Raw genomic sequence first — 18764 nt, 5'->3', positions numbered from 1 at the left:
GGGGTGGGTGGGAGGTTGGGGGAGGGGGGGCTCGAGAATGGGGTCCCTGGGACTGAGGTTGAGTCGGGTTGGGGGCCGTGCGGACCCCTCTCCAAAAGAAAATATATACACATATACACCCTGTCCCCAGGGCCGAATCGGCCACGCGGCCCTATCTCCAATAAATAAATTATATATTTTAAGGTAAGGCCTTGTCGCATGGGGTCGAAGGCTGTGCACGGGGTTGGGTGGGAATAGCCACCTTCCTGGGGCAACAATTAATAATATGAGGACAACTTTTGTTTTTAATTGGTCTGTTGCCCTTTCTGCTTGCTGAAGAACCCAAGGACTCTGTTTCTATTTCCGTTTTTTTTCCCCTTCTTCAAATGTCTGCAAAAGATAGTGAATGGAAGGCAGGCAGGCATACATCTCCTATTTTGAAGGGCAAAAGTCTGTTCTCCCCCCCCTCCACCCCCCCACGCTACTTAATTAAACTCCTGTCTATCAGATTTCACTGCTTAGTGGTGTGGGCCTATAGATTCAAACTATCTTGAGCCTTTGAAGGGAAGGATTGTTTTGGACAACAGCCACTTCAGGTACCCAAAGCCATAACCATTTTAGACAGTTTAGAAAGATTACAAAATTATTCTGATACAGCATCCATCTACAGTTCTTGCTGTTTTACAGTTGGGTAAGAAATATATAATGCTCCACAGGATACCTTTCAAAAGTGGTGTATCTCGGTATCAGCTGCATCAGTTAGAGCAACCAGCACACACTTCAACCTAGGGAGATTGGAGTGATAGATGTAGCACAATGTCTCTAGGTCTCATTTACGATTAAAAACAAAAAAGAGGCTGGGCCAAAGCAATTTTCACGAGAGAGCCATCATCATCATCATCATCATCATCAGCAGTAACTAATAGCCCATTGATGTGGTGCTGCAAGGTTGGTTTAGGAGTAAACCTTTATACCCAGAGGGACAGAACAGGGTTCTCTACATGTCCTTGGATAAAAATACTCATGTTGGGAAACACTTGAATAAAGCACTGCAGCATATTAAAACTGACACTGAAACACACCCTTGGGAGCGCTACCTTTTTGCCATCCATAGCTATTTCTTGGTTTCTGAGATAGAAGCAGAGTGGCCATTCTATGTAGGGCATCCACCCTTTCAGCAGCATTACTATCAACCTTATTTCTAGCAATTGCATTTGAGACCTATGCAAAGATCCTGCGCTAGACGGTCACAAGGAGGGGATAAGGTTCTAATGCCAAATTTTAAGCCTCTGCGCCCTGTTGGTAGGAATTTTAAAGACCACCACCAGCAATGGCAAGATAATATAAGACTGCTGCCAACTGGATTTGTTCGAATTCAGCTATAAACCAGACTCCATTATGAAGCCACTTTTTAACCATCAGCATCTCCTCTTCAGGGTGAGATTCCCACCTTGGTTTTAAAATGGGCGATAGAATCCCTGCCCAACCCCATATCTCATCAAAACAAACATCTTGGTTGTCTGTAGCTGAAGTTAAGCTGAATGTATTGTTGTGATCTAGAGAGACTTAAATGTGCGTTTGAAGCCACTTCAGGAAAACACCCTTTATGGAGGCCTACTTAAAGCATATTTTATACCTATAGTTAACTTTCCTAAGTGCCCGAGATCCAAGTCAGCAGGGAAGTTAAGATTTTTGGAGAGTAGGACTTTCTGTTTGCTTAATGGTGGTCCCTTTCAAAGAGAGTCCCTGGCTGATGCTTTTAAGCAGGGAAACCTTAAGGGTCCAGTTGATTATATTTTGGCCAAAGCTTGGCACTTCCTTTTAATTGCAGATTTTCAATTGCTTGCACTACCGGGTAGCGATCATGTACCTTTAAAAACCCACACTTTATTTGGGGTCTTATGCTGAGCCTTAATTATACTTTTGGTCATAGACTCCTTGTCATAGTTCCACCTGAATTTCTCCCCATCATATTCAGTGAATGTACTAACTGCAAAAAAAACGTTGATTTAAATTGTATAGCCTCCCACGATAAGAACCCTAGAAGTACCTATGATGCACGATAAAAGGCTTGGTCAGCTGTCTGAAAATAAACTGGTAAAGGAAATCTCTGTTGTAGCTCAGGGCCTCATTTTATCAGGGGAAAAGAGGGCACCTTGATTGACCTCTAATGTCAGGAATTAAAAAAGATGTTGAGAAAAATTAAATGTGTATACTCTTCATCTACGAATGGCAATTCCTATTGTGAAGTCTTTAAATTTACAAAGCTAAGATAACCCAGAACAAGGCACAGTATTATAAGAAAAACTGGGGTGTGATGTTGCCTGTAATCATTTCTAGGAATTATCAGAAAGTCTGGAAACTGGTGAGATTAGGTGTTGCACGGCGAGGAGACCTGGGCTGCAGGTATGGTTTCTGAAGGGGCTTGGTTTTACTATCCACAATTATTAAACAACGGGGCAGGTGTGATTGAAGCAGAAGAGGACACACAGGTGACCTTGCTACTTTGACCTGTGTATCTGTTGTGAAACACAAATCTCTTCCCTGAAGCTGATAAAAGCACCAGGGACAGATGACCTACCAACTGTAATAATAAGATCCAATATAGACTGGTGGGCCATTTAAAAAAAAATCTGAAGTGTTTTAAGTGGTGCATGCTAACCAGGGCACACCAATAGAATTGGAAAGGGCAGTAATACAACCCATCTGTAAATAGGGTGACCCGAGAGACTCCCAAGAACTATTGTTTAATTAGTCTCATTGATGTGAGGGTTATGATTTATGCAAAGATACTGCTAGTGGTGCTGCAGCAGTTGTGTGAGGAGGCCAATGCGATCCTGTTAGAGGGTGGGTTGCAAAGCAGGGCACTGCATGACGGATCACTGCTTTAGCCTTTGGGCCCTTAACGCAGAAATCCATTGAAGGCTGGGGCTCTTGGTACACCTGCTTTGGGGATTTCCAGGCCGCATCTGACCTAGTGGATCTAGAAATGTTGTGGTCAGATCTAAAATCCTAGAGATCCCTGGTAATCTCTTAAGGTTATTAGAGGAATTACGTAAAGAGCATTTTGGCAACTGTGGAGCTGGACAGTAACGGTGGCATATAAAGCAGGATAAAGATTGATAACTGGTTGTGTGTTGGTACCAACCTTGTTTGTCTTCCTCTTGAGAGACCTCGCAGAAGTGCTGCCAGAAAGCCATTCCTTGTTGTTAAAAACAGAAAGGTCTGGCATACTTTCGCCTCTAAGTGGATGACCTTGTTTTACTTGCAAGAACGGCCTGATAAGGAAGTTGGCTGAATTAGACTACTGTCAAAGGAATAAATTGACAATCAATTTAAATAAAACTAAAGTTACGGCATTTGGCAGCAAGGAGCACGGTTGTAGTTGGTCTATTGGGGAAACAAGGATACAGAAAATCTCAGAATATAGGTTATAGGGGATTGATTTGAATAGTAAAAATGGAAACTGGGCTGCAATTCTATTTCGTTGGTACTTTTTCCAAGTTATTGTAACAGCCTGATGATGTCGGGGCACTCTACATCTCCATGCTTTGTGAAGAGGCGATTATTGAAAGTCGTCTCGGTTCGGCAGAAGGGGTAAGGATGCGGTTGTACGCCATGGCAGCCGCCCTAAAAATAAATTATGATGTGGCTCTGCAGCTATTTGACATCAAGGTAAAGGGATGTTTGTTATGTGCATGCAGAGCATTCCACTCTGATTTGATTCCTGAAAATTAAATGCTACCTTTCCTTACCCACATGAGCTTGTAAACCTGCAAATGTGTAACGTAATCCTAAAATGTAGAATCGGCTTCCAACTCCTTTACACTTCAGTATTAGTGATTACATCTTTTAATCTTACTAGACTGTTGGGTTTTAAACACTGCCGGTGGCAGGTAAAACCTATCTTCTTAAGGTATGACAAGGAGTAGATTGGAAGTACACAGCTTTTAACTGCATATGCAATCCCTGGCTGTAACCTGTGGTTTGGCGAGACTTTCAGAGATCTTAAAATGTTTTGTATCTTTATCATGCATGTATTTGGCTGGAGGGGTGCGGTGAGTATTTGCTTTGATAGCCTGGCATGGTGTTTTGGGGCCTTTTATATTCTTCACAGCCAGTGGTGCCTTTTATATTCTTCACAGCCAGTGGTGTAAGGAAATGCCTCCTTGGCATGGTTACCCCCTGACTTTTTGCCTTTGCTGATGCTAAGTTATGATTTGAAAGTGTGCTGAGGCCTGCTAACCAGGCCCCAGCACCAGTGTTCTTTCCCTAGCCTGTACTTTTGTTTCCACAATTGGCACACCCTGGCATCCAGGTAAGTCCCTTGTAACTGGTACCCCTGCTACCAAGGGCCCTGATGCCAGGGAAGGTCTCTAAGGGGTGCAGCATGTCTTATGCCACCCTGGAGACCCCTCACTCAGCACAGACACACTGCTTGCCAGCTTGTGCGTGCTAGTGAGGACAAAACAAGTAAGTCGACATGGCACTCCCCTCAGGGTGCCATGCCAACCTCACACTGCCTATGCAGTATAGGTAAGTCACCCCTCTAGCAGGCCTTACAGCTCTAAGGCAGGGTGCACTATACCATAGGTGAGGGCACAAGTGCATGAGCACTGTGCCCCTACAGTGTCTAAGCCAAACCTTAGACATTGTAAGTGCAGGGTAGCCATAAGAGTATATGGTCTGGGAGTCTGTCATGCACGAACTCCACAGCACCATAATGGCTACACTGAAAACTGTGAAGTTTGGTATCAAACTTCTCAGCACAATAAATGCACACTGATGCCAGTGTACATTTTATTGTAACATACACCCCAGAGGGCACCTTAGAGGTGCCCCCTGAAACCTTAACCGACTATCCGTGTAGGCTGACTAGTTCTAGCAGCCTGCTACACACCAGACATGTTGCTGACCACCTGGGGAGAGTGCCTTTGTCACTCTGTGGCTAGTAACAAAGCCTGTACTGGGTGGAGGTGCTTCACACCTCCCCCTGCAGGAACTGTAACACCTGGCGGTGAGCCTCAAAGGCTCACCCCCTTTGTTACAGCACCCCAGGACACTCCAGCTAGTGGAGTTGCCCGCCCCCTGCGGCACAGCCACACTTTTGGCGGCAAGGCCGGAGGAGATGATGAGAGAAACAAGGAGTCGTCACTGGCCAGTCAGGACAGCCCCTAAGGTGTCCTGAGCTGAGGTGACTCTAACTTTTAGAAATCCTCCATCTTGCAGATGGAGGATTCCCCCAATAGGATTAGGGATGTGCCCCCCTCCCCTCAGGGAGGAGGCACAAAGAGGGTGTACCCACCCTCCGGGCTAGTAGCCATTGGCTACTAACCCCCAAGACCTAAACACGCCCCTAAATTTAGTATTTAAGGGCTCCCCAGAACCTAGGAACTCAGATTCCTGCAACCTAAGAAGAAGAGGACTGCTAAGCTGAAAAACCCTGCAGAGAAGACAGACACACCAACTGCTTTGGCCCCAGCTCTACCGGCCTGTCTCCCCACTTCTAAAGACACTGCTCCAGCGACGCTCTCCCCAGGGACCAGCGACCTCTGAAGCCTCAGAGGACTGCCCTGCATCTGGAAGGACCAAAAACTCCTGAGGACAGCGGCCCTGTTCACCAAAGACTGCTCCTTTGGAACAAAGGAGCAACTTTAAAACAACTTGCGTTTCCCGCCGGAAGCGTGAGACTTACCACTCTGCACCGGACGCCCCCGGCTCGACTTGTGGAGAACAATCACTTCAGGGAGGACTCCCCGGCGACTGCGAGACCGTGAGTAGCCAGAGTTGCCGACACCACACCCCCACCCCCCCAAGCCCCCACAGCGATGCCTGCAGAGGGAATCCCGAGGCTCCTCCTGACCGCGACTGCCTGCTCCTCAGATCCCGACGTCTGGTAAAGACTCTGCACCCGCAGCCCCCAGGACCTGAAGGATCCGAACTCCAGTGCAGGAGTGACCCCCAGGAGGCCCTCTCCCTTGCCCAGGTGGTGGCTACCCCGAGGAGCCCCCCCCTTGCCTGCCTGCATCGCGGAAGAGACCCCTTGGTCTCCCATTGAAACCTATTGAAAACCCGACGCATGTTTGCACACTGCAGCCAGCCGCCCCCACGCTGTTGAAGGTGTACTTTCTGTGTGGACTTGTGGTGTTCCCCCCCCCCCCCCCCCCCCCCCCCCCCCCCCCAAGTGCCCTACAAAACCCCCCTGGTCTGCCCTCCGAAGACGCGGGTACTTGCCTGCTGGCAGACTGGAACCGGGGCACCCCCTTCTCCATTGAAGCCTATGCGTTTTGGGCACTCCTTTGACCTCTGCACCTGACTGGCCCTGAGCTGCTGGTGTGGTAACTTTGGGGTTGCTCTGAACCCCCAACGGTGGGCTACCTTGGGCCCAAACTTGAACCCCGTAGGTGGTTTACTTACCTGCAAAAACTAACAAACTCTTACTCCCCACAGGAACTGTTGAAAATTGCACTGTCTAGTTTTAAAATAGCTATATGTGATTTATGTGAAAACTGTATATGCTATTTTGCTAATTCAAAGTTCCTAAAGTACCTACCTGCAATACCTTTCATTGGAAGTATTACATGTAAATCTTGAACCTGTGGTTCTTCAAATAAACTAAGAAAATATATTTTTCTATACATAAACCTATTGGCCTGGAATTGTCTGAGTGTGTGTTCCTCATTTATTGCCTGTGTGTGTACAACAAATGCTTAACACTACTCCTTTGATAAGCCTACTGCTCGACCACACTACCACAAAATAGAGCATTAGTATTATCTCTTTTTGCCACTATCTTACCTCTAAGGGGAACTCTTGGACTCTGTGCAAACTATTCCTTACTTTGAAATAGTGCATACAGAGCCAACTTCCTACAAGTGGTTTGTGTTTTTTTTTGTTGTTTTTTTTCCAGTTGTGCATTTATTGTGTTATTTCAGGTCATAGTGTATATCGTTGTTTAACGAGCTTGTGGCTCGAGTGAAGCTACATTTTTAGGGTCGAGTATGCGTCGCTTGCGCATGCGTATCGCTAGCGAGACGCTTTAGGGATTAGAAAAGGGCTCGGAGCCCTGTCAACCTCACGTCAGTGTCTTTTATTGGCAAGTTGGCTTGCCTGTTAGAATCCGCTTCTTTTGATTAGTGGAAGGCACACATGCGTGATGCGTTTTCCGGTGGTTAGCCCTCCTCGAGCGCAGCGACCAAGTACAGAAAACATGCGAGGCTCGCTGTTGTTGTGGACTACTTTTTTCTCTGTTTTCGCAGCGCGATCTCGCTGGGCAGAAGTCCAGCGCTTCGCATACTATCGACCTTGTTACTCAGTTAATTGCACTTTTGCTGATAATTTTATTAGTGTGAACTGTTGCAGCACGATCGCGCTGTTTTTATTTTTTTGTTTGTTTTTGGTGTTACAGTTTTTCCACTCTACGAGAGAGTGCATTTTCCATCTGTCTCCCTCGTGTGCTTCTCTGCTCCTGTCCCTGTGTTGCTCTGTCTTGCCATGTACTTCTTTGCTCCTGTCTCAGTTGTTGTCTCGCACTGCCCTTCTTTACCCCCCTGTATCTGTGTGGCTCTGTCTTTCACTGGGCTTCTCTGCCCCACCTCCTCCTGCCTGCCCCTGTTTTCAGACTTGCTCTGCTTCACCCACTGTGTGCTCCTCTGTCCCTCCCATGTTGTTCATGTCTCTAGTTTTGTTCTCATACCGCCATGTTTTTGCTACAGTCAGTAGCGAGGTGTGCGGTTTATTAGTTCCTAAAAGGGCAAGATAAGTAGAACAATTGAAATATATAAAAGTGACTCTGTCCTAATCTCCATATGCCACTAACCCAATTATTATATCTGCAAGTATGCAATGCCAAATACCTACCACATTGAAGATAGTAACAATTTGATTATGATTAGCACTAACTCAGAAATAAGTTATTAAAGACGTTGACAGTCTCATGCACTCCCTGTAACCGATCTAACTGCCTAACGACCGATGGAAAGTCCCAGGGAGCTAGGAAGAACACTGTTTATTATGTATCTATACCAAACCAGTAAAAGCTTCTCCAGCTTAAAGTCGCTCTCCCTGAATTGACGTGTCTGGAGTATGTGTGAACTTTGCCATGAAGGTTATATTGCTGTTATGTGCAAATCACTTTAGCATCAACGCACCAAAGAGATTTGTGAACATTTTGTAAAATAGTTGTCACCTGCCAATCTTGCAGCTAAGCATAGGTGATTTAATTGCATGTTTTATTGAAACTTGACTCATCCATTTAAAATACACATGCTATTTATTTTAGAAGTGCATTTTGAAAAAGCAAATGTGCCTGCTAGTGGTGACCACTTCTGTACAGTATAATTAAGACGTGCCTCCAAAGTCCCCAGCTTATTTCTAAACATGCTGTTTAGCGCAAAGAGGATAGTTGTCTTTGATACGGTGAACCTGTCATGTTTTTATGGGCGAGCACGAAGTGAGCCGCCCACTCTGTAATCTCTCTTTGGGCTTGAAGCCACGCCCATGCCACATCAGTGTCTTTCATTGGTTTGTGGGCTTGCCTTTTAAAATCCGCTTGCTTTCATTAGGGGAAGGCATGCATACGCAATGCCTTTTCCGTTGGTTAGCCCTCCTCGAGCGCAGCGACTAAGTACTGAAAACATACGAGGCTCACTGTTTTCGGTCCGGTTTGTGGACTACTTTTTCTCTTTTTTCCAGCGGGATCTCGCTTGGCAGAAGTCGACACGGTTACATAGTTATTTGCACTTTTGCCGGTTACGTAGTTAATTGCACTTTTGCTGATAGGTTTCACTATGAGTGAACTGTAGCAGCGCGATCGTGCGTTGTGTTTTTTTTTTTTTTTTTTTTCATTTAATGAGGCAACAAAAGTCCGGTTGGGAGTTTACAACTGCTAATAGCTCTAACTAGGAGAAACGCGAGACCTGTTGCATGGCAAATACTTGTTTTTGACTTGTGTATATTCTTCAAAAAATTGTCATTTTGTTTGGTCATGCTTATAAAAGTTCTTCAGCTCTTGCAGGAAGGAAAGTTCTCATTGCACAGGGTGTAGAGACTCCTACTTGCAGAGCAATGTCCATAAAAAACACCACCTTTTCCTCCTCTTCCCTGAGGCCCTTTAATTCAAAGTCTTCCACTTCGGTCATATCTCTGTATTGTGTGCCCATGACACAATCAAGTTTGTTCTGCTGCTTTGATAGTGTAGTGGTGAAAAATACAACCTACTGATTGCTTGTCACTGTAAAATGAAAAAAACAATTTATTGAAACCTGGTGTCCTGTTGATGTGAAGCAAGATGAAACCACCAAAGGACACACATTCCCTTCACTGTAGCGGAGACTGGCTCAAGAACATTCAGAGGTTAAAGATAATATATTCTATTTCCCGCTTTTGTTTTTCCAAACATGTTCTCTTTCTGCCTATTCTGCGGTCAGTCTTTAACCTTTGCCTTGTTGCTCTTCTCCTGTCTTCGAGCCTATTCTCCTCCCTCTCTGCTCACCCCCTTAGTCTAGTCTTTGGCCTCCACTTTCTCACCCCCTATTCTATCTGCCTTCCAGTATTATCTGACTCATTTATTCCTGTACCTAACTGCACCGCATTATTTATCTATTCATCCCTTTTCCTCTCCACATCCCCTATCCATTAATTTTCATTTCTCTCCCTGTCAGGTTTGCTCACATTGAAATGCTACTCTTTGAACATAGTATGAAAATATGCACACTGGGCAGAAACTGATGAATAGAAGCTTTTGAGAGTGGGGGACACTTTGTTCCTCGTTTTTCAGCTACATACTATTCAAGATCATCGCACCCATTTATTTATCTCGAGAGCTTTGTTCTGCGATTGTGAAACTCTTGCTTGTGTTCAGTTTCAAACTCTTATACTACAGCCATGATACAGGGCTGCCACATATTCTTAGCAGGGGTATTGTTACATTTACATTAGCCATGGGTTTTAGTTCAATTTGTGGTTTTTAACCTTTGTGATTGGAACACTGGACTTTACGTAGTTTGAGCTGTATTTTTGTTCTAAATTCAGTTATTTAATTTATTTTTGGTTCGTAAACGCTTTGAGACTATATTGCATCATCGTTCTATATGTTTTTTTTCTTTTTTCTTTTTTTCTTTTAGTAATGGATGGGAAAGCACCACTTGCTCCTGGGGAGGATGATGACGACGAAGTCCCAGGTATGACTTTACAGTATGAAAACTTGTGGAACATTAAATGGACAGTGACTTTATAAGGCTGTTTACTAGTTACTTACCACATACTAATAATTTAATTACCTCATTTACTGTCCAAATCTGAACATGTATCTGAATACGTATGTTCAACTTTTATTATCCTATTACTTTTATCCCTTATTCCACTTCATTCAGTTGTTTCTAATAATATGGCCTGTAGATGTGCTATTGGTTCAAATCTTAGCCTTTGTCTGGTGGTAGTGCAAATTAGAAGTGCCAAAGAGGAAGTAAGATATTTTGTGGACCAGAATTGTGTCAGCAGGTAAAACGGTAATTGTGGTTTTAACAGAGATGTAATAATTGTGCCTAGAGCTGTAAGAAGAGACTCCAACTTTGACCCAAAGTCTAATTTAGAAAAGAGTTTGTTTCGTTTCTATTAAATTTGACAGTGTTTGACATCTCACACATCCTCTGAGTAGGGCAGAAAGTGCAGCGATGAACTTAACAAGAACAGAAGTTTCATTTTCTTTAACATTACCCAAATTTGCACAATAATCCGGTATCTTTCTTCCCTCTGTCCTGACTCCTGTAACTCCTGTTCTGCCCATTGCACCCCATTCCGTACCCAATCACTAGAGTCTATCTGGTCATCACCTCTCATTGCGATTTACCTCCATCAGCCTCCTCCCATAGCCTCTTGTGGGAAATTGTTTAGTTTTTGTATTAACAGCCTATCAGGTAATAGTACTACTAGCATATGTACCACTGCTATGAATACAACTGGAACTGCTAATACAAACTATAGAACACCTACCTGTTAGTACTTCTGACCTATAGTTTGTTATTGCTGATCGCACTAGTAGCAGCAATGATTTTAATAATACTCATGTCCACCTGTCACTTCTGTTTTAGCAGTTTAGGATGGCTATAAAAAGAAATTTAGCTTGAAGACACGTGCTCACAAGATAATTTGCTTGCGATAGAAACCGTTTTTGACTTAACACTAAAATAAGAAATGCTATCAAAAGTAAATCATTTATTTTTGGAAAAAAATATCAATCAGTTAATAATTTAGATCTGTAAACATTTGTTTAGTGTCAGCAAGAAATATTTTCTGAAAAGATTTTTAATTTATGCCTTAAAAAGTGACGAAATTGAATATAGCTCTCAGATTTCTTACCACATTCAACAAAGTACATGCAGCTTTTCTAGACTTTGGTCGATGTGATAATTTTTACATGTTCTATAAAAATGCCGACAGTGTACCAAAAACAGAACATGGATATTAGGTTATGCCATTTTACCTCCGGCAAGTCAAGGGTCTCAAATTAATTGTCCTGTGATATTATCTGTGTTCCCGTCTGCCCCCGTTTGTGTGGTTGTCTTTTTTCCAGCAGTGGATGCATGGCTTTTGATGCTAGAAGTTCGTGACTAATTTCTTTCAGAAGGATAACATGCTATTTGCCTGGTGAATAGCTCGTCTTGTGTTGCTTGTTGATTTGGCTTCTTCGACCACTGTTCAATGCATGTGGGTTGTTCAGCTAGTGTCGGTCTTAGTGATGGGTAGTTTAACCTGACCTATTGCTTTTATTTTACGTTGTGCAACCTACTAAAGGCATGCATAGTGCCTATTGTGTACAGTTATACTAAATGAGCACAGTACCTTGAACGACTGCGGTCTTTTTAAGGCACAGATTTGGCTTGGAGGGGCCAAGTGTGAGCTTGGGTTTACTCTGTAATATGGTTTCCATGGAAATGTTTGAGGGGAAAAATAGAATTTTTGGATGCTGTTATGGATTTAGGAAAACACCTCATAGTACCAGGGCTACGAAAGGCAAAATCCATTTTTAGTGCTTTTGGGAAGGAAAGTTCTTTGCACGCCCTGTGCTGATTTTTGCTGTACGGTCTTTATTTGTTGAACCTCGCTACCTCTCCTCCAAACAACCCAGTCCCCTCAATGAAACCGGAAATCATGCAGGTTTACAGAGATTCCTTCCTGTTTACTGAATTGAGATCAGAGTGGTGCTGTAAGTTCATCCCACTTTCAGACGGTGGTCACCGCCCTCTGCCTAGGATTCAATAGATTGTCAGTGGTATCGTTCTAGGGAAGTGCCTACTGCCCTTCCTCCTGTCCAGTTGTCTTGCAGGCTCGTTTGGCCAGGTGTTTTGGCTTCAATGTGTGGGGAAAATAGAGGGCAGGGGTGTACATCTGCTGATGGAAGACACCATCTTTTGCATTACTTTTACTCCTGCTCCTCTTTAAAGTGACAGTGCTCTTGTGTGTGGGGTACCAGGCATCTGTTCTTTGGCAAAGGCACGGCAGCATCTACAGTGCTCCAAGCGCCTCCCCCTTCCTCCCCCCCCCCCCCCCCCCCCCCCCCCCCTCTTTTTGCCTTGAAACAGCTCTGTGAATTCAGTTGTCTGGGACTCAATACGTATTGTACCTGCGCTAATTGGAACCCTCACGGATTCTATTGACTGTTGCCATGGCATGAGCCTATGCTTTCTATGACTGGTGAAATCTCACAGGGGCACTGATTTGTCAGCATTAATGTTAGGCTGTTCCTTTTCACCAGATTTCTATGCGTTCCAATGAAGAGCTGCTGACCATTGTTACAGACGTGTGTTCCACAGGAAGCACTTTGCTAATGATTGCCTTTCTCTCCAAGTAGAGGATAGCCCAGACTGAAGAAGCGCCAGAAGTACAACTTCTGTGTCTTGTGCAGTGGAATATTGCTGCCTGTATAAAGGTGCTGGACCAAGAAGACCGGGAGCGGTCATAGGACTGCACAGCTCCATGCCTCCAGTTCTATCACCCAGGTGCTTGAGGACGTCAACAAACATTTGTCTGCCTCACCCAGTCCCAACAGAAGAACTGGGACCCGGCTGCTGATGAGGGTGAGCCTCATGCACCCCTGCTTCCTCTGTGCTCATTGACATCTGTGTGCACCTTCTGTTTGCTCCAGAAGCCAATCCTGAACTCCTCTGTTCCAACCGCTGGCTTGGATATTTAGCATGGGGCACAGAGAAGGTTGCCCCAAGTCCAAAATTGTTGACCACATCTAAATCAGGTGTTTCTGGAGATATCGTAGTTTGAGCCCCTGGACTGTTGTGTCTAGCTTTGCCTTTGCTGGAGAGTTGCTGTTGTCAATCCTCCCACTTCCTTCTCCTGTCCTTCAAAAACCTGGGGGCACTCTGTTCTGTGCCCTCGCATCTGGGTTTTGGTGCAAGGGCGTCAGAAACCCTATAGCCTCTCCTCCAGTTAGTCTGTGCTGCTGATGAATTCCCATGGTCTGTGAGCAGGGGTTCCAATTAAAGTACATTGGCATTGACCCTTGAACATGGTTTCAGTGCTGTTGAAGTACAGGTGCTGATTGCGAACATCTCCGTAGACTCCAACTTGAACGGAAATTATAGCAGTTAGTATCCAAGTGTTAGAATACAGTTTACGGTAAGAGCTTGATTTTCTGCCTTAATTTATTTAGAGCACTTTGTTTTATGTGTAGCAATTACCTGTTGTGTTATAAAATTAAACACTGATTCAGCATTTCCGTTATTAAATGGTTTTGAGCACCTAACCCTCAGTCTCCTTTAGTAAGCCCTTGATTGGTCAACCTCGCTGCTCTGAGTAAGTGAAGTGCTAAAGGGGAATAGTTGGCAGCCCAGTTTAAGTGAGCCACAGTGCCACTGGGTCTCAAACTGTCAAGTAATTGTCACACTTGAAAAACAGTAACCCACTTGCATCCCCAGTAACCATCACTGTGGGTGCATTGATGGCAGACTAGAGCCCACATTCTATGTCTTATATTGCACCGGAAGTTGAGTAAGACTGACAAGTGTACTAGAATGGAGGACGGTAGACTTCTTATCCAAGTCTTAAGATACAGTGGCAATACTAGACCATACAGCTAATGCTACAAAGATGTATTATATCTTGAGTAGAGAGGTGTGTTCAACACCACTATCAAAGGAAAATATGCCAGTGGGTGGTAGCATTTAGGGGAAATTCTGGCATCTTAACGCATCTCTGGAGAAGAAACTCTGGGAAGTGGCAACATAGAGGCACACAAAGAGAAATTGAATCCAGACAGTTTTGAATGAAAACATTTGTAGCGAATGTCTGATGGTTAAGCTAGTACAAGATATTAGCATACTCTTTCCATCAATTCCTTCACTATAACACACCATTCGAATTACTGTCGTCCAAATGGACAATGATTCAGATTGTGTCAATATAAGTGCAACAGACTTGGTTCTCACAAATAAGAGCTTTCCATCGCACTACACAATGTATAAATTCACAGGGAACTTACTATGAAGGGATGATCAATGCATATCAATTTGGCCTTCATGAACTTATCACTGACTGTCAGGGGCTTATGATTAGGGCAGTTAAGGTTTTGCAGATGCATGGAGTAGTGGGAAAAGCAGAAAGCTTACCAATAGTCAACCATGCATTTGGTTTATGGCCTGCGAGAAGTAACATTTCACCAGTGAACTGTTCTGTGAATTATCTTAACATGGTTTGATTATTTAACTTGGTTGACATTGGCCGGTGCCTCTATTTAAGTTCATTTAGGCATGCTGATGGTACAGGAAAACTCAACATAAAGGCGCGCCTTTCATTATTACAGAAATTAAGGCACTAAAACAAGAGCAATCTTACTACACTATGAGGTTTAAATTTGGCCTTTTAATTACTGGTGTTAGTTGTAGGTGGTCTCATCTTTCGCATGCACATGAAACAATGCTGGTATAAGCCCATTCCATATTTATACCAAAGTTGATTTGCCTTTTCTGTGCTCGCCAGAATAATGTTACTTGTCTTTTTTTTCATTTATCTTACAAAACACACTGGGACAACAGCCTAGGGGGAAATTTCCAGCCAGACTTAGGATTTCTAGAGGGCATTTATTTTGTACCCGAACAGGTTTTTTTTAAACTATTTTATGTAAACAAAAAAGGAAAATGCCACTTTTCCTGATTGGCCTAGATAGTGTTTTCTGTGTATCCACATACGTTTCAGAACAAACGTTTAGCATTGCATGTCAAATTTATGGCACACTCCCAGAGCTTAAATTATACAGACAATTCTTCTACAGGCTATATGGGGAAATAGCTTGGAGTTAAAAACACAAACTCTTTCAAAACATTAGACACGCAAGACCAGGCCTACATGTAGGACAGGCAGTGTTGAAGAACTACCTACTGTTTCCACCTCTAGCCTGACTCAGTGTAAATACTAATTGATCGTCTGCTAAGAAGGTAGATATGATACATAATTTTGAAGACCATTGTTACTTATCAGGTCACAATATTCTTTCTGCAGCTTGAATATTTCATGCTTTCATTACTAAGCCTCCATACCTGGAAGTGCATGTGATGGAGCATTACAAATTAGTTTCCTCCAAGGTTTTTAAGAATACATGGTCTAAAGGCGATGCCAAGGCGTAAGAATCTGTTGATCACTGATATTCATGGAAGGGAGGGGCCTTGGGACACCCCCATTGTCAACGAAAAGCTTTCATTATAATGCGATTTTCAGACCAAGCTCTAGGTGGCAGAAGTATGGCAAACAAATGAAACCGTTAACTTCGTTCTACAAACCTTTTGGTACCGGGAAGTCATTTTGCTTTTCATTTACTTTGTGAACTATGCCCGTTTTCCTAGATGTATTTTCCTACACGATTAGTTTAATGTATTTCTTTGTCCTTTTTGCAGATCTTGTTGGGAATTTTGACGACGCTTCAAGGAATGAGGAAATCTGAATGAGGGGCAACCTGATGAAAGCAATTCCTTGAAATATAGGATTAGAGCTGCTGTTTTCCATTGTGGCTTTTTGTGTGTTTATTATCATAACTGATATTCTGAGTTACTGAGATGTTGAGTTCCTTACACTCCCAATAATTGCAGCTCCTCCTGTTTGAGAAGTTGCTTGCACGCACACAGTCCTCGTTCTCTTTGCAGCCTTGTTAAAGTTAACAACTGTGGAAATGTTTGCAGTAATAAAATGAGAATGAAAAACATCCTTGTATGAACGTGTATTTGTAAAAGTGTGCGATGCTGTTTTTAAGCTATATTGCCTTCCTTCAGCATTTCATTTTTACTCTGATCTCTAAACTGACTAATGCCCCAGCTCTTCCTCTGCACTACCTTGCAAATAATTTAATCACAGGTTCTAAATGTCTCACAAAAGGTACTTTGCCATCGTAGTAAACCGGCCGCAGACAAGCTTTCAGGTGCCTGACAATCCGCTTTCTATATATTTTATTTTTTTCAGTGAATTGCCTATGGTGCGGAGTGAATTATTCATGGCCCATTTGCTGAGGAAGGTGATAGGACTTTGCCACAAATGGTAGAAGTCCCAACTTCCTTTGCTTTCTCCTGTCCTATTATGGCGGTGTGGGAAGACTGGACTAACTTAATGGTGGAACCTCGCCAAAAAAACAACTGAAGGGCTGGCAGCCTTGTATAGGCTTGACAGTCTGTCAGTATTTTGGTCCCTGCCTGTGTACTTGACATGCTGGTAGGAGGCTTTCACCACGTCAGAGAATCTTCTAATCTATTTGCCTGAAATGTGCTCCCACTTTTCTTGTAGCCGTATTTTCCCCTTCAATGCAGTTGCTAATGTGTTAGCAGAAACCTCCTGTGAGGTGTCAGAATACCTGCTTCTGAGCCATAATTGTTTAAAGAGGGAGGTTTGTACACTGCTGGCATGGGAAAGGCGATTTTTTTCCACCGCACCAGCAGCTGCAATACCCCCTTTAAAATCTTTTACTGCGGACTACTGCTTTTCAGTAGTTGGCTCTGTATATACTATTTCAAAGTAAGAAATAGTGTGCACAGAGTCAAAGGGTTCCCCTTAGAGGTAAGGTAGTGGCAAAAGCAGATAATTCCAATGCTCTATTTTGTGGTAGTGTGGTCAAGCAGTAGGCTTATCAAAGGAGTAGTGTTAAGCATTTGTTGCACGCACACAGGCAATAAATGAGGAACACACACTCAAAGACAATTCCAGGCCAATAGGTTTTTATATAGAAAAATATATTTTCTTAGTTTATTTTAAGAACCACAGGTTCAAGATTTACAAGTAGTACTTCAAATGAAAGGTATTTCACTTAGGTACTCTAGGAACTTTGAATAATCACAATAGCATGTACAGTTTTTGTAAAAATGGCAATAAGCTATTTTAAAAGTGGACACAGTGCAACAATCAACAGTTCCTGGGGGAGGTAAGTAAAGGTTAAGTTTGCAGGTAAGTAAAACACTTACAAGTCTAAAAGTTGGGTCCAAGGCAACCCCAAAGTTTACCACACCAGCAGCTCAGGGCCTGTCAGCTGCAGAGGTCAAAGAGGTGCCCAAAACACATAGGCTTCAGTGGAGAACAGGGGTACCCCGGTTCCAGTCTGCCAGCAGGTAAGTACCTGCGTCCTCGGGGGCAGACCAGGGGGGTTTTGTAAGGCACCTGGGGGGACACAAGCAAGCACAGAGAGTACATCTTCAGCGGCACAGGGGCGGCCGGTTGCAGAGTGCAAACAGGCGTCTGGTTTTAGATAGGAAGTAATGTGGAGACCCGGGGGTCTCCAACGATGCAGGCAGGTACGGGATGCTCCTCTGGGTAGCCACCACCTGGGCTAGGCAGAGGGTCGCCTGGGGGTCGCTCCTGCACTGGAGTTCTGTTCCTTCAGGTCCTGGGGGCTGCGGGTGCAGTGTTGGTTTCAGGGGGAGCCTCTGGATTTCCTCTGCAGGCGTTGCTGTGGGGGCTCAGGGGGGGGTCGTCTCTGGCTACTCACGGGCTCGCAGTCACTGGGGAGTCCTCCCTGAAGTGTTTGTTTTCTGCAGGTCGAGCCGGGGGCGTCTGGTGCAGAGTGGAAAGTCTCACGCTTCCAGCGGGAAACGGGAAGTCTTTAAAGTTGTTTTTTGTTGCAAGAAAGTTGCAGATTGTTCAGCAGGGCTGCTGTTCACGGGAGTTTCTTGGTCCTTGGTTGCAGGGCAGTCCTCTGAGACTTCAGAGGTCGCTGGCCCCTGTTGGATGCGTCGCTGTTGCAGATTTCTTCGAAGTTGGGAGACAGGCCGGTAGGGCTGGGGCCAAAGCAGTTGTCGTCTCAGTCTTCCCTGCAGGGCTTCAGGTCAGCAGTCCTTCTAGTTAAGGTTGCAAGAATCTAGTTTCCTAGGTTCTGGGGAGCCCCTAAATACTAAATTTAGGGGTGTGTTTAGGTCTGGGAGGGCAGTAGCCAATGGCTACTGTCCTTGAGGGTGGCTACACCTTCTTTGTGCCTCCTCCCTGTGGGGAGGGGGGCACATCCCTATTCCTATTGGGGAAATCCTACATCCACAAGATGGAGGATTTCTAAAAGTAAGGGTCACCTCAGCTCAGGACACCTTAGGGGCTGTCCTGACTGGTGGGTGACTCCTCCTTGTTTTCCTAATTATCTCCTCCAGCCTTGCCGCCAAATGTGGGGGCAGTGGCAGGAGGGGCGGGCATCTCCACTAGCTGGGATGCCCTGTGGAGCTGTAACAAAAGAGGTGAGCCTTTGAGGCTCACTGGCAGGTGTTACAGTTCCTGCAGGGGGAAGTGAGAAGCACCTCTACCCAGTACAGGCTTTGTTC

General features: G+C 44.4%; 1 protein-coding gene across 1 annotated transcript in view; it reads left to right on the top strand.

Annotated features, from left to right (window-relative positions):
- BTF3 (basic transcription factor 3) overlaps positions 1-16052 on the top strand; it is a 76629-nt gene extending 60577 nt beyond the window's left edge. Inside the window, exons 5-6 of the mRNA XM_069224034.1 lie at positions 10104-10160; positions 15879-16052. Coding sequence (XP_069080135.1) covers positions 10104-10160; positions 15879-15925 — 104 coding nt within the window. The 3' untranslated portion in view covers positions 15926-16052. The remainder of the gene's footprint in view (positions 1-10103; positions 10161-15878) is intronic.
- Positions 16053-18764: the final 2712 nt, after the last annotated feature.

The sequence above is a fragment of the Pleurodeles waltl genome, chromosome 1_1, assembly GCF_031143425.1.
Source record: "Pleurodeles waltl isolate 20211129_DDA chromosome 1_1, aPleWal1.hap1.20221129, whole genome shotgun sequence".
Classification (NCBI taxonomy): domain Eukaryota; kingdom Metazoa; phylum Chordata; class Amphibia; order Caudata; family Salamandridae; genus Pleurodeles; species Pleurodeles waltl.
The sequence above is the reverse complement of the archived record's forward strand: the minus strand, read 5'-3'. Positions and strand labels throughout refer to the sequence as shown.